This window comes from Merops nubicus, unplaced genomic scaffold, assembly GCF_000691845.1.
Source record: "Merops nubicus isolate BGI_N331 unplaced genomic scaffold, ASM69184v1 scaffold10570, whole genome shotgun sequence".
NCBI classification, from domain to species: Eukaryota; Metazoa; Chordata; class Aves; order Coraciiformes; family Meropidae; genus Merops; species Merops nubicus.
The window spans coordinates 26531-42556 of NW_008582173.1; the positions used below are offsets into that span (position 1 = coordinate 26531).

The 16026-nt window shown below is 40.2% G+C and overlaps 1 protein-coding gene across 1 annotated transcript in view; it reads right to left on the minus strand.

The window, feature by feature from the left end:
• The window catches only part of CRYL1 (crystallin, lambda 1), a gene marked incomplete at its 5' end in the record, with an annotated part of 52915 nt that overhangs the window by 16267 nt on the left and 20622 nt on the right, over nt 1–16026 (minus strand). The window contains 2 exons of the mRNA XM_008936825.1: nt 10826–11020; nt 14762–14923. Coding sequence (XP_008935073.1) covers nt 10826–11020; nt 14762–14923 — 357 coding nt within the window. The remainder of the gene's footprint in view (nt 1–10825; nt 11021–14761; nt 14924–16026) is intronic.

Below are 16026 nucleotides of genomic sequence, written 5' to 3' on the forward strand. Positions count from 1 at the left end.
CAACCTTCCTCCCCAAGATTTCCCTAACCACTAGACCATAGCCTCCAGTGCCACATCCACTCATTTCTTGAACACCTCCAGGGATGATGACTCCACCACCTCCCTGGGTGCCTAAGCCCATTCCAGTATCTAACCACTCTCTCAGTGAAGAAATTCTTCCTAATGTCCAAATACACTGACACATTTTGACAGTCTTAAGCTTATAAATACACTTTTTCATACTGTATATACTATTTATGCACACTAGTTTGTCCAATACTTATTACTTACAATAATTCAGATGCTAAAACTTATCAGAGCTGTTTATGTTGACCAATATACTTTTTTTCTCAGAAACTGAGACTCAGGGACTGCAGAGCAAATGCCACGCTCTTAATAGCACATGACCAAAAGAGTGTATATCAAATCCAAGTACTATACCAGCACTTTTAAATACAGGGGGTTTGGCTAAATATTACACCTCCCTTCATATTCTTGTAGTGCTGGATTTTTGGGCAGAATCACAACTGGCAGAATAGGGGTGCAGCCAGTGCATACTACTGAGGCCACCTGCAAAAAAGGCCAGGACCAAACACACAGGCAATGTAGCTGCCACTCCCTCCCAGAAAACTCACTGAACACTCAACCTACCCAGCCTCAACTTGCCCAAGTTCTCAAATTCAATGCTAGCCTCACGTCTCAAGAGCTGGCAGGATAGAGAGGATGCAAAATGAAGCATTTCTCCTGTTAAAAGCTTAGCACTGCTGTTCCACCCACATGGTAGCGCTTACAAGAAAGCCAACGCCTCCATCAGGTTAGGGCAAGCACACGAAGGCTTGTAAAAAAAAATGATTTACAGTTCATTACCTTAACAGATCTACTTAAGAAAAGTAATATTTATTATACAAGGTTGTTTTCCACCTAATAGAAAGATATAAATTAACTAAGACCTGTTCCAAACACTTCCATCAGATAAAGCTTTGTTTCAAGAACTTGTCCTCTTTATTCCCATAGACATGAAACCTTCTCCTTCTGGTTAAGAAGATAGAAGAGATCCTTAACTTCTTCTAATTTGTCTTTTCATCCTGCCCTGAGGTGCTCTCCCCTCTCAGAGTCTCTTTCTCCACAAGCCCCTTTGAGCTGCAGGATACCAGTATGTGTACTCAACTGTTTGGCCCAAGACACATCTTTTCTTTTAAATTTCCCTTCACAGGGCCCTGTGTGGATGCTCCTTCATATCCTACAGTGATAGCTAGAGTTACAGGCATGCAGGACAGCTCTCCTGACCTATTGTAGACATTGACATCTGAGCTAGACATCTAGACTCTCTTTGTAATCACTAGGGAGAAGAAGGAAATCAGCATCCTAAAACAGGCATCTAGAACAGGTGAGTTGTGTCATGAAAGGGCTGAATTCTTGTCACTGACTGAAAGATGAGTAAGGAGCTTGGATGTCAACATCTATTTGCATTGTAGAAATCCCATCTTAAGTGACCTGAATCCCACCCACAATGTCTTCCTGTGTTCACCAACTACATCTACTGTGACTTTAAAAGAAATTATAAGCCAAGGACCAACATAACTTCTACAGCTGGCCACAGACATCAAGTTTCATCATCTCAAGTTTAAATACAGCCTTTTATAAGAGTCAGCCTCAAGTCTCAACCTGTTAGTAGGCATTGCTCCCATCAGAAATAAGCCTGGCTGAATCCCTGTTGTAGGTGGTTTTCAAACTCTGTCTTGAAAAGGAAACTGTAACATAATTACCTGCCCCCCATACATGGAACACCTAGCTCTGGTAACAATTTAATTAGACATAAAATGTCAGGGGTAAGGAAGCATTATTTTCTTCAATTTAAAGGTAAGGCACAGGTAGGGTAAAGTCACTTATCTAGAGGCAGACAGCAAGGCCTGTGTAACGACAGGGCTAAGCGAAAGCCCAGACAGTGTTCAGATCACAGACCAGCACCAGTGGAGCTAATACAGGCACCATACATGCTGTGAGTTTTTTCTCCTGACATGGCAACACAACTTCTCTGAACAACATCAGCAAAGTCAACAAAAGCGCTCTTCTGTTGGAAGTGCTTCATCCAAACAATGAGTTGTGCTGGTAAAGCTGTGCTTGATGAGGAATTTTTTTTTTTCCTCCTTGTTGACATGGATTTGTGGACAAAAGATCAACCACAAATTCCACACGTGCATTTGAAACACAGCAGCAGTTAAAAACTGTAAACATAATGTTAAAGAGTTAAGAGGCTCTTAAAACACTTTGGAATCATTACAAACTAATTTTCAAATTAAAAAATGATTCATTTATTTTGATACTCTAGTCCTCAGATTGGGTACTGACATTTGAAGACTTGGTGCCCTCAGAAACATGAGAAGAGTGCTTTGCTCTTGGCCTTTTGACTACAGCTGTAATTTTATGGCTACAGCTGCTAAACAGCAAACATTGCTGCTACCAGAAGGAAGACATAACAGATCCCTCCAGTTGAGGGATATATTATTCTCGGTTTCTCCTTGTCACATAGACCCTCTTAAAGAAAAATCTTTTACTTTTTATCTTCATAAATGAGAACCGCATAAATGAGGAACAAGTTAGACCATCCTTCCCTAGGGAATAATCCTACTCCCACTTATGTCAAGGAGATCGTAAGTTGATGGAATGATTCAGAAGGGTGGGTGCAAGGTCAGCAAGGTGTCTTCCACAAGGATTGGCGTTTATGCTAAGAAGTAAACAAGAAAGAGTTCCAACCCAGTTTCATTAAGTCTAGGTGTGAAACAACCTTCCCAGGAGGGTTTTTTTATCCTCTTCATCCTGGGTAACCCTTCTTGCAAGACTTGCCTTTGAGCACTTGTCAGTGGGAAGAGGCAACGTGTTAGAGTTCACCAGAAGCTTCAACAGCTACAGGATTAAGATAATAAATTTAAAACAAACTCCACCAAAGTCCTCAGTGACCCCAATGGCTAGTTGAACTTCAACATTGAGACCAGCTCAGTATCCTACACCATTCTTATGACACCATTTATATACCACCATCTCATCTTACTGGAAATGTTAATCTCCTGTGATGCCACAGTATTGTCCTAATGCTCCTTTGGTATTTTATTAGTACTTCTTAGTATGCAGGGACCCTTTTTTCCTTTCCAAAACCTTGTGGCAGTTCCGCAGTTTCCATCTCTAGGCCCTGACCCAACCTGCTTGGTTTTCATCAACAGTCTTTACATATATGAGTCACATTCACGGTGCAACTTCTGTCACTGAATTGGTTTGTAAACATATTAAATGTGACATGGCCAAAAAAATTGATTTTACTTTTTCTGATACATCCAATTCACCATGTTCTCCTACTCACTCCAGTCTGTTATAGAGTTATTTTGGACTTTATGCCTTCCCAGATCACATACTTGTCTCCAAAACTTCCCCTTCATCCTCTCTATCTCCCAAATCCAGTATTTTTTTTCTGATTACCACTAATACATGCGTTCTTTCTCAGCAGCACTTGCTACACCCTTCTCTTAACTATCACTTTAATCAAGTCACTTCAATCCACACCCTGATGAGGTCTTTTTCCAGTCCTGTCATTTTGAGCATTTGACATTTCTCATAGATCCCTCTACCAGCTCCAACTCTTTCCATTTCATCATCTTTGAGAAACTTGTTGTCCTGCACACTTCACACCTCCTTACTTTGCAGGCCTTTATCTTCCTTAATCCAAGGCACCTGCACTCATCTCACCCTGTAAGAAACACTAAGTACAGATACTATTTTTATCCCTGGTTCTTTAAACTTCCTTTTCTGATATCCCCCTTTTATGGGGCACTATAACTAGATGTTTAACTTTCTACCTTATCTTTGATCTTTTGGAAAGTTCCTCTGGATAACACGATAGTACAATTATTAATAATAAGGAATTTGGAATGAAAAGTCTTGCCAGCATTTAAGGACTGCCAAGCTAGTCACTTGAGAAGGGAGAGGTACATAAATTAGGGACTGAAGCCAGGGCACTTGATTGCTATGAAAATGAGCTAAAATGGACACACAGCCAAACTGTGACTGTTTATTTTCCAAAAGATTTTTAAAAATGGCAGGGCTGCCCATTCTTCTCGTCTTTTACAATTGCTACAACCCAAAAGAAAACTCACTTTTAAAGGAAAAATACATTAAAACAGCACCAAAAGCTTCAACATAGGAAAATACAGACTCTAAAGACACTTACAGAATCATAAACATTGGAAAAGACCTCAAGTCCGACCACCCACCAGCCCAACACTACCATGACCACTATACCATGTCCTGAAGTACCATGTCCACACATTTTTTGACCACCTCCAGGGGCAGGAACAGGGACTCCACCACCTCCCTGGGCAGCCTATTCCAATACCTCACCACTCTTTCAGGAAATAAATTATTCCTAACATCCAATCTAAACCTCCCCTGGTGAAACTTAAGCCCATTTCCTCTTGTCCTATCACTGGTTACTTGGGAGAAGAGAACCTACCTCACTACAACCTCCCTTCACGTGGCTGTAGAGAGTGATAAGGTCGCCCAGATTAAACAATTCCAGTTCTCTCAGTTGCTCCTCATAAGACGTGTTCTCTAAACCCTTCACCAGCTTTGCTGCCCTTCTCTGGACCTGTTCCAACACCTCAATAGTCATACAATCCATCATGCAAAATAGTTTTAGCAGGGTCTTAAAAGCAGCTGAAACTCCTAAGTTAGATCAGGGCCGAAAACTGTAGTGTTCTTTTTCCTCACTATCTCTGCTGTGATATTTCATGAGCTCCTTGCAAATTCCAGGTGATGCTTATAAAAATATTTCACCAAGATAAGCTTCCACTCAGTAATCACAGTAAAAGGACTGTCTTAGATGTTCAGAGTAAGGTTTGAGACTTCATTGGTGATTGTTATCAGAACAACAACTGTTTGGTTGTTGTTTCTTGGTTTAAATCATCCAAAACTTTAGCTTCAGAACAAGACAAAAGTCTAGCTAACACTCTTTGCAACATAATCCCAAGATACTATAGAATGTGTTGGTACTGGTAAAAATGCAAAAGTTTTAATGCCAGCCATGCACAGGGTACTTCTCAGGCCAATGAAGGCAGTAAGTCTCTGCTCCAAGGAGTTATGAACAAAAGCAGATATACCAGTGACCACTGTCAATGGAGGCATGAGAATGTAAATAAATGGTAGGTACTTCTTAGGCCAATGAAGGCAGTAAGTCTATGAACAAAAGCAGATATACCAGTGACCACTGTCAATGGAGGCATGAGAATGTAAATAAATGGTAACAGTGAATAACAGAGAAATTTGTTACAGATTTTTTTCCTACTATTTGCTACAGATTATTCTAATGGTTCCAGATTTCTAATATTAACATTCAGGGTTGGGGTTGAGAAGAGTGAATAAGGATAACCAACCTCAACATCTGACAGTACATCTTTTACTCTCATCATAATCAGCTTTGCAACACTTCTACCAGAGACCCAAAAATTAAAAACATAAATAAGAAACCTAGAAGAATGTAAATCTCACATATGCTATGTGGTCCTACAGGAAGTTTTCACCTTAAAGTGCCAGACTGGAGCATTATCAGTATCTGCACATTCCTGGAACATATGTGTAGTGTGGGGAGAGATAGGTAACTAACGCAAAAAGTTCCTACCACAAACACCTGCACTGCCCAAGTGCCCATGACTTGGAAGTCAGAACATTGTTCAAAAAGACATCTTCTCACACAGAAGACTCACTCATAAGCGAATTATCTATGTACATAGACAACAGGATTGAGTGTACTCTCAGCAAGTTTGCAGATTGACACCAAGCTGAGTAGTGCAGCTGATGTCCCTGAGGGATAGAATGGCATCCAGAGGGTCCTGGACAAGCCTGAGAAGCTTGGGTCTGTGTGAACTTCATGAGGTTCAACATGCCAAATACAAGATCCTGCACACAGGTCAGGGCACTCCTCAGTATCAATACAGGCTGGGAGATGATGGGATTCAGAGCAACCCTTCAGAGAAGGACTTGGAGGTACTGGTGGAGGAAAAGCTGGGCATGAGCTGGCAGTGTGTGCTAACAGCCCAAAAGGCAAATCATATCCTGGATTGCATCAAAAGCAGCATGACTGACCAGCAGGTCAAGGGAGGAGATTCTGCCCCTCTGCTTTGCTCTGGTGAGACCTCACCTGGAGTTCAGTGTTCAGCAGTAGAGCCCTCAGCACAGGAAGTACATGAACCTGTTGGAGGAGGTCCAGAGGAGGGCCACAGAAATGATCAGAGGGGTGAAACATCTCTCCTTTGAAGAAGGGCTGAGAGAGTTAGGGTTGCTCAGCCTGAGGAACAGAAGGTTCTGGGGATACCTTATTGCAGCCTTTCAGTACTTAAAGGAGGCCTATAAGAAAGATGGAGACAGTCTTTTTGCAAGGCTTGTAAAGGTAGTAAAGTGTGGTAAAACAATGGACCAGGTTGCCCAGGGAGGTGGTAGATGCCCCATCCCTGGAAACATTCAAGATCAGGTTGGATGGGGCTTTGAGCAACCTAATCTAGTTGGAGATGTCCCTGCTCACTGCAGGGGGGTTGGACTAGATGTCCTTTAAAGATCCCTTCCAACCCAAACCATTCTGTGAGTCTATGATTGTAGCACTCTTGCTCCAAAGGTGAGCACTTGTTTGAATTGTTTCTTTTAGACCCATAAATGAATCTATGGTTTTTGCTTCTAAATTCTTGCAAAGTCGAACTACTGAATTCTTAAATCCACATTCCTAATTAGCCACATGGCCAAAGTTCTCAGCACCTGACTGTATGTCTCCAAATGAGTTGTCATTTTCCTACTTTCCTACAAATTGGGATCTCAGCTTTCAGGCCTCCTAATTTTTCACCACTTTAACTCCATACTTCGCACTTCCACATGTGGCCCAGCCCCAAATTCACAGCACACATTTTGTGCCCAGCTTCAGAATCCCAGCCTCCCCTCTCTGGTACACTCCTGGGGACCTCAGCACCTTTGGCAAAGATAAACTGTATCCCAGTATCTGAGTTTCGCATTGTTACTTTCATCACTTCGCCCAGAATTATGCTCCTGCATACACGCCCACATGCAATTTGAGCACCATGTGGAATCTGAGACTGAACTAAGTCTGCTGGCAGGGCCTTACCTCAGATTTCTTGTATTATAGGCTCCCCTGCTCTTGGACCCACATGACAGAAGTTGGTAAGCCCCACACATCCAGCAAGCAGCTATATTTACCACATTGCTCTCTCTACAGTCTCATGTTCACGCTCTGTATCGGAGCCCTTCTCTCATTGTATGATCCCTGTCCTGTGCCCCACATATCACACATCCCAACACAGCTCTGCTAAAGAAAACAGAAAGACTGGGAGGTCATCAGCTGACAAGCTACACTGAGGAACCAAAACACATCCTGCCAGCTGTTCCAGATAAGTTTTCCAGATAAATGATGTTAATACAGATACACCTGCATATCTGTCCTACCATCACCAATGTCTTTTTTAACAGTACAAAAATACTTCTATTGGAGAAGCTTTCACTAGTTTCTTCAATGAAATAAACTCAACAGAAAAACCCAAACAAACAAACCAGCCCACAACATAAACCACCACAAAAGCCAGCCCCCCCAAAATAACTAACCACCAACAAAAAAAGACTGTGTTGGTCCGTGCAAAAGTGTCCAAGTTTGGACTTGGATAAAAGTATATGAGCACATGTGTGCACATGTAAGATCACTCCCTTACCATTACTAAATATTTTTGATGGCAGCACGCATATGGGAACCCTTAAGCTCCCATCTCAAAGTCCTCAAAGAAAACCCAGGTAGTTGTTTACATAAGGGGGCTGATTTAAGATAATTTCAAGTGGCTTCAAAATGCTTGGGACAATGCTGCTACGATTCTCTGCTGGTTCATACATAGGATTTATATCTGGAATATTCATGCCTTTGTTATAGGGCAAAGAACTGATACACCCCAGTGCAAATACAGCAGTCCAGCAACAACAGAAATTTTTTCTTAAGTGCTTGCCATGTTAAAACTGAAGAAAAGGTCTAACAGAAATAGAAGCACTTATCAGTGTCTATGACATGTAACTGTATCCAAAGATACTTGTTCAGATGTTTAAAATCACCAATAAAACAAGTAAGCTCAAAATTATGGTTTATAGTTCTGTCTCGTTGTTTTACAATAGTCAAAACCAATACACAATTAGCATCAAACACCCACAGTGTTCACATGTAATATCCGAAGAATGCCTGTGTTCTGCATCAAAGCTGACTTGGGTTGCCTCATGCAATACATACAATTCATCTATCTAACCACAAAAGGATTAACAGTGTAGTGATTTTATACAAGAATGCTTTATTACTATGTCCCTCCTGCTAATATTCAGTTTATCTTTCATCCACAGTGCTTCTTAGGGCAATGGAAAACTTTTGTTACCAGACGAAATCAACGTGAGTAAAACTTAATTTTTAGAAGTCTCTCAAAGACTGTGAGGTAAGGAGCCTGAGGTTTTCACTATTTCAGCCCCCAACAAAAAGGACTCAAAAGTGACTTAAGAAATCAGAAGCAAGAAGTATTTTTCCCCACTCTGAAAGTGGAAAACGCCAAAAGAACGTGGCCTGCAATAAAAATTACTAAATTGGCAGCAAATTAGTAGAAAGACAGAAACTGCCTCAGGCCTGCAGCTCTCACCTATCTGCAGTGATTCTCCTCTCATCAAAGGCAGCATGTAGCCTAAAGTCAGACAGCTGAAACTATACACCTTTCACAGCTGCTATTTGTCCAGGAATGGAAATACAGCCATCAAAGTTGTTACCCTTTAAATTTGTATTTGCCTGAAATGCAATGAAATTAGACAAAACTAGAACAACTTGGAAACTTTGATGATGCACAGCAAAAGCAACTTTCATTATCTGTCAGTGCTTCAAGCACTATTTTGTTACTATTCACATACCACCACCCACACAAGAGCATCCCCCATTTAGTTCACAGTAAAGGTTCACCTCAGATCGATACCTCTTTTCCAACAGGAGCCCACAAAGGGTTCTTATGCTCCTTCTGTAACTGAAGAGCAAATAGTGACACTTTCAGTGATAGGCACCGTCTCAGCTCCCAGCAAGTCCAGTCTCTGAGACTTCGACAGCTGGAGGTTGCTTCTGCATGGTCTTCCTCTAACATGAATGTGTCTAAACGTTGCCTGAGGCAATTCATACTTTTGGCATCCTAGGTTTCTATGGCAACAACTTCCACACTTCAGTTTATGCCTCTCAGAGACATGAATCAATCCCACTAGATTTTTGAGGCATTACTTCCCTGGATACCTTTGCTGACCAAGGGCATGGTATCAGTATGCCTACATCACATCAGATTTACTGGTCCACAATTTCCCAACGACTCTTGGAACTGCTTTAAAGTAACTAATGTTTATGTGCTCACTTCCATTTCTGCAGTATTATGCTAGTTGTTGGGTAAAAGTGTGCTTAAATCAGTATTTCATCAGCTTAATATCTGAGAATCCCAAAACTCAAATATTTCTGCTTCAGAGTCTGTCATTACTCATGTAATCTTTCCTCCTCTAAAAATCCTGTTCTTAGCATGACTTGTTCTACTTGTACATCAGATCCCTTCCTTTCAAGGGAAGGTTACTGTGTGCGGACCTCTTAACAGTGAACACTGCAGTTCAGCTTTTGTCCCCATGAATACACCTTCCTTGTTCACGTTTTTTAACAGTAATTTTTACTTTTTTATTCACAAAAATATTTTTTTTCACCAGTGTTATTATGGTTTAAAAAACAATTTAGAGGTTATTATACTTTCTTTCCTGTGTCTTTCAACATGACTACAGCTTTCTGAAGGGGTTTTTCTTATCATATACTTAAGACTTTTTGTTGACTTTTTTAATAACAGAAACTTTTTTTTAAAGAAAAATCTCCAGTAGAAGATAATTTCCTTCCTAACACCATTGTTTTACTTATTATTTACCACCCGCTTTACATTGTTGTATTGTGTTGCTAGTGGAAGCTAACTACAAGTGAGCAAAGTCGGTTAAGCAACAACGTTTAGATACTGCTTTGGAAAAAGAGTTGCTTTTTCATGATACATTAATATTACCTTAGTTTTAAGATGTTTACCTGTATTCATGTGCATGGTTGATTTAAACAGCTTGAAAAAATTAAAACACTCCATGACAAAAAAGTAAGCCCCACTCAAGCCCAGCTGAATCTCTTCTTAACAGAGGAGCAATAGACTCCTAATTCGTCTCCTCCTGATGAAAGATCAGACTTTGCAGAACAGAACAGCTAACTGTGGGAAAAGTTGAAAGGGCACAAACAAATGATTCTCAGCTACAAGACTGAATGGGCAGGAGGATGAGAAATCTGTCTTTACCTACAAGTATCAAATAACCATTGAATCTATGGGTGCAATTCCTGAAAGGCCAAAGAGAAAGCCATTAAAAATATTATTTTCATAACCACTGTACAGTAGCCCAGCAACATTCAGAAAACAACAGTAAATGATGAGACAACCTAGAAAAAAGAAAAATTAGGATTCTGAATTCTGTGTTTTTAAGTGTTCTTTTGAACAACAGTATTCTGAAAAGAATGCAGAATAAAGGATAGTTGTTATGATCATATCACTTTCTTTTTGCCAGTCTTTGCTATTTAAAACTGACATCACTTCTTATACTTTTTAATTTATCCATTAATAATATAGTTAATGTTTGTAATGGACAGTTTAACAAAGGTGATACACATTTATATATAATGTTGCTTGTCACATCTACAAAACTGGCTGTGTGTGTAGAAATTGGAAAAAAAACCCGACAAACATACGCCCACAAGTCTCCAGGCTTCACTTATCACTGCGTACTGCAGCCGGTTCAGAACAAACCCCTCAATTTCTCTGTTTAGCTTGACAGGAGATTGACCAATCTTCTTCATCAGGGCATATGTTCTCTCTGTAGTTGAAGGATCTGTTTCTGGATGAGGAACAATTTCAACCAACGGCACAAAGTAAGGTGGATTTACCTCAAGAAGAAAACAGAAGAAGAATGTCAACTATCAACAGACTAACAGAACAAGTTAGTATAAAGTGTCTTTGTAGCTTGTTAATAGCATGGATATTTTTCTAGTGAACACAATAAGCCTGATCTTCAAACCCCAAAAGACTTCACCAATGCCATAAAATCTGGTGTATTAATTCAATTTAAAAAAAAATAAAAGTCTTGCATTATACCTATCTCTGTTTAACCCCAGCAAAATTCATGGAGCTACACTGAAGATGACAGTACTCAAACACTACTAGAAGACTTTATCCTAATTTGAGTAGTTGATGTTTTGTCAATATTCAGACTGTTTGTTGATATAAAACATATGGTCACCACCTGTCTTTCCAAATGAAGCAAGGAATTTTCTTTTAGATATTTCGGAACTTTGTAAAAAAATTATTGCTAAACACCACCTAGTAAGATGCAACACTTCACAGATAAGATGCTGCTGGCCCAAGCCTGTAAATACATGCTAAACACAGTAACAGACACCACATAAAACATACTTTGAAAAATTTGCAGAACAGGTTATCTTCAAACAATGTACTTACATACTTAAAAAAGAATAAATAAAATTACCTGTCCCTGACTCTGACTCTTCCCAAAAGTAATGTCTCATCAAGTAATATATTTTTACATTAGTAATAAACAAAGAAGTAATAAACAAAAAGTTCTAAAGAACATCCTAGAAACACCTAAAATCTCTTCAGGTCCTAGTGTCACAGGCAGTAACACCGCCTGCGTGCTCCTTCCAAAAGCAGCAGTCCTTCAGGCATATTGTTAAGGTGTTTTACTCGGCTCTCCATCTAGTTTCCAGGTACTAGAAGGAGCTAACACATCATAAATTACTAACAAAAGTAACATGGGCATTTAAAGGATGGTAATTAAGTACTGATTCTTTCACTGTGCTCCCTTTCTCACAACAGACTTTTTGGGAGTGCCACCACAAATGCTGAGAACAGACTGATGGCCACTTTGCAGGTGTGGTGCCAGGGAGTTTAGCAAGACTCAAAACACTGCAAGCACCAAGATGTGCTCTGGAGGCTTTTCTAACCCTCAAGTATATCACAGGTTCCAATCAGGAAGAGAACAAGTTAACTGTTGAGAGAGACTGATGCTATTATAAATTTCTTCCAAGATTAGTGCCGACAGTCATCTTACTGAAATATTCTATTTCATGAATTTGGCATGGGGAGTATATGGGTGTGTTCATGAAGACACTGAGCAGACTTAGGAAGACAATTTTTTAGGAGTGAGAGAACAGATGCTGGTAAAACCTAGAAGTGATAAAACGTGGATAAAAATGGGGGAGAGGGAAGGAAGATTTCTAAAAATGAGAAGCCTTTCTTCAGGGAGCAGAAGAGCTTACCATACTCAGCCCAACAAAATGAAAACTAAGAAAGAACCTGACAAAGAAAAAACAGAGAAAGAATTAAGCTACACAAAAGCTTCCAGAAAGCATCAAATTCCCTTAAATGGGCTGTTAATAAGATTGGAACAAAAATTAGAAGACACAAACAATTTCTAACAGTAGTAGAGTTTAAAAAAAACAAAGAAACTAACAGAGAGAACTAATACATTTTTAAGGTGATGTGATTACAGGGTGTCATGAACAGCAGGGGACTTCACTCAGTGGTACACTGTCTCCTCAAGCTCTGTATTTCTAGCTGTGTGACCTAGCAGGTGTAGACAGTACATGAGAAATAAACTGCTCTGCAGAAGACTTCTACCAATACACCACCTGAATCTGCCTGCAGAGAACAGCTGTACCTACAAGTACAGGTTTCTGGTACATCAAATTCCACACTTCTTATTTTCACAGTGTCTTCCAGAGCTGCATGCATCTTGCAGCCATCAATCCCTATGCCCTACAGTCATGTTCAAGATATTAGTAAGGCCATGGTTAAAACAAAACAAAACAAAAATACCAAAAAACAACTACTACAAAACAAGCAAAGCATGTTTCCTGATACAATAGCTGCAGAGAGGCCCCTGGAAGAGTACACTGGCTCATAGCTTCTCCAGTACACTACCCTTTGAGTGAAACTGAGATCAGAATTAAGGAAACAGTCTCAGCTGGATTACAAAGCCATTTCAGAACAATTAGATATTTAAGGCACTTCACAGTATTTGCTTTGGAAAGTACATATATCCGTACAACAGCAACCCAGAAAATGTTTACGCAGGGACTAGCTACCTTTCCAGATCTGATAAAGCCTGGTTTCAGCAGTGGCTCCTACAAATACTGCAGCTCAGACTAAACAAGTCAACTGGTACAGACCAACTTGGGAAAACTGTAAGAATGAGTAATGTAAAATCAAAGACTGACCAACAGTCAGAGAACAGGCAGAAGCCCAAGAACCGGTTAAAAAAAAAAATCATCACTCTAGTTATTTACTACAGAAATCTAGAAGAGACATCATCTCTTCTCTTGAGCTACAGGAAGCTACAGCCTATGACATAAGGAACCACTGAATTTTAGGAGACAGGCTAAACCTGTCTACGGCAGGGGAGGGGGGTTTGTTGTGTTTGGTTTGTTTTTCATTGTGGTTTTTTTTAAAAAAAATATTTACAAGGTGAAAGATACCAATCCTTTTGTCCCTTTTTCTTCCCAGTCACCTCAAGGCACAAAAGTGGTGGTGGAGAGGTGTCAGAAAGGGACTGACCAAGTGCTTTGACACTACAGCATTAGGCCACAGGTAGCTATAGAGACACAAAAGTAGTGCAGTACTCTTGTGTTCACACTGCAACTCTTGAGCATGCCCAGGAAACTGAACACCCTGAGAGATGCTCTGGAGACACAACATGTAGCTACCAAACTGCAGACAGCAGAGCAGTATTTTTCTCCAGATACTGCAAACTTTCATAATAACTGTCCTCTTAACTGGTCTGTCAAACACTAGATTAACATTAGGCTAACCAATTCATTAGCTGTGGAGTAGTAGGAAACAGAAGCAGTAAGAAGCCCAGTAATCAAGACCAAAATGCTCCTCCATGCTGAGGACAGATGTGATAAACTGCTGTCTGGCAGCACCGCAAACCTCTAAAGAGGCTGACAAGTGCCCTTTAGCATTTTGAGGTTCTGCTGCCACCTCGAGTCATGCGACTTCTGCATCACTGCCCTGTTCCAGCTGGTCACAAAGTATAAAAATTCAGCTCCAAGTACAATTTGTTCCATTTAATCAACTGGCTTTTCCTCTTCAGGTATACTGCTTCTGCTTCAGAAGTCTGAAGAAACCAGAGTCAAAAGCTTCCATTTTTCATCGATATTGCCTGACAAGCACATGCAGCTCGCTGTCTGGATCCTTACTGTTACACAACAGCAGCTGAAAAAGGAAACTAGAAAAGACTAACAACACCAGAAGAAGAAAGTAGGGAATTGCATGTTTGTCTTCAGAACAGAGAGATCCTGCATTTGCAGAGCCAGTAGTTTAAGCAACACACAACAATATGAGCACAACAGCTTACACAGAATACATTTTGCACTAACAGTATGAAACATGCATACACCCTCTCAATTTAGTAGATGCTGCTGTTCACAGAACAACCAAACTAAAGCTTTTCTGATAAGTCAGGCCCTTGCATACTAATGATGGCATACAAGCATTCCAAATATCCTTCTGTGTACTTCAGTCTGCAGGGAAGAGTTTGGGATGCAGTTTAGTTAAACACCTGTACTACTTAGCACTACCACAAAACCAAAACATGCCATCATACTTACAGGATGTGACACAATACACTGCTTAACATGTTTAAGGCCAGTGAACAATTTGCTGGGTAAGAGACAAGAGGTCGAGCTGCTCAAGATAACATTGTCATCAACAATAAGATCTAACTGACCGAAAATCTTCTTTTTCAGTTCCAGGTTCTCCGGAGTACATTCCTGGAATGAAAACAAAAACCAGCATTAGAAGTATTCTAGTTCAGTACTATTTATCAATATATTTCAGACTTCACAGAACCCACCTTGACACCTAGGAACTCAGCACAAACCATCTACTTTAATCAGCAGAGAGTCATAACACAAAATACCTTCCCACATATAAGTGGATGGAAAGGCCAAGAGTTTTACTATAGCAGAAGGTGGACCACCACACACCATGGGAGATTTAACACAAAATAAATGATTCTGCTTTGTCTGAAACACAGGCTTTTACTCATCCACAGAGATAACACAGTATGGAAGAATAAGACTTGGTCTCCATTTTTTTTAAGAGTATTTCACATGATAGAAATGAGTATTCTCTCTCAGACAAGATGGAAGCAAGTAAGTGTATCTCAAAAGAAGACAACATCTCCAGAACTATGGTAAGAGATTCCAAAGTACAGCTCTGGAACATGTGCTGACAGACCTCTCAGTGACCCTCACACCTAAAGAGCTTAACCATCACCATTCATCTCAACTCTGAGAAAGATTACTAAAGTAGAATGCATACTATGAGAACTTCTCCCAAAGCTATTGCGCATGTTCAGCTCTACACTATTGTGTGAAATTTCACATGTATTAGGCAAGAGTCACAACCTAGAGTCTCTAGAATTCCAGTTATTCTCAGGAGCTGCCTGAAGGAGAGCATGCAGAAGTCTACCAGTCTGGGAGCAATGAGGACATGGAATAATAACTACAGTGGATTCCACTGTCAACAGGAAAGACTTCAGTCTACAAAAAGAAAACGGGAACAAAGTCCACTTGTTTTTGTTTTGTTTGTGTTTTTTTTTTCTTTTTTTTTTTGGAAGGGCTTAAAAAACTATCCAAACAGGAACCCAAACTTGCAAAACCTCAGCTTTCCCTTAAAACACACAGAGAATACCTGCTCTTTTCCAGCTTCAACCTTCTCCCACCTGTCAGTACTCCATTCTGTCCTTCCTGTTATGCTGAATAGCAAATGAGGGTAGGGAAAAAGGCTATACATTAAATATAACCCAAAATTTACATTTAATACCTGCAGCTTCAGACAGAATCCGTGGCAGGGATGACCAGGGCCCAGG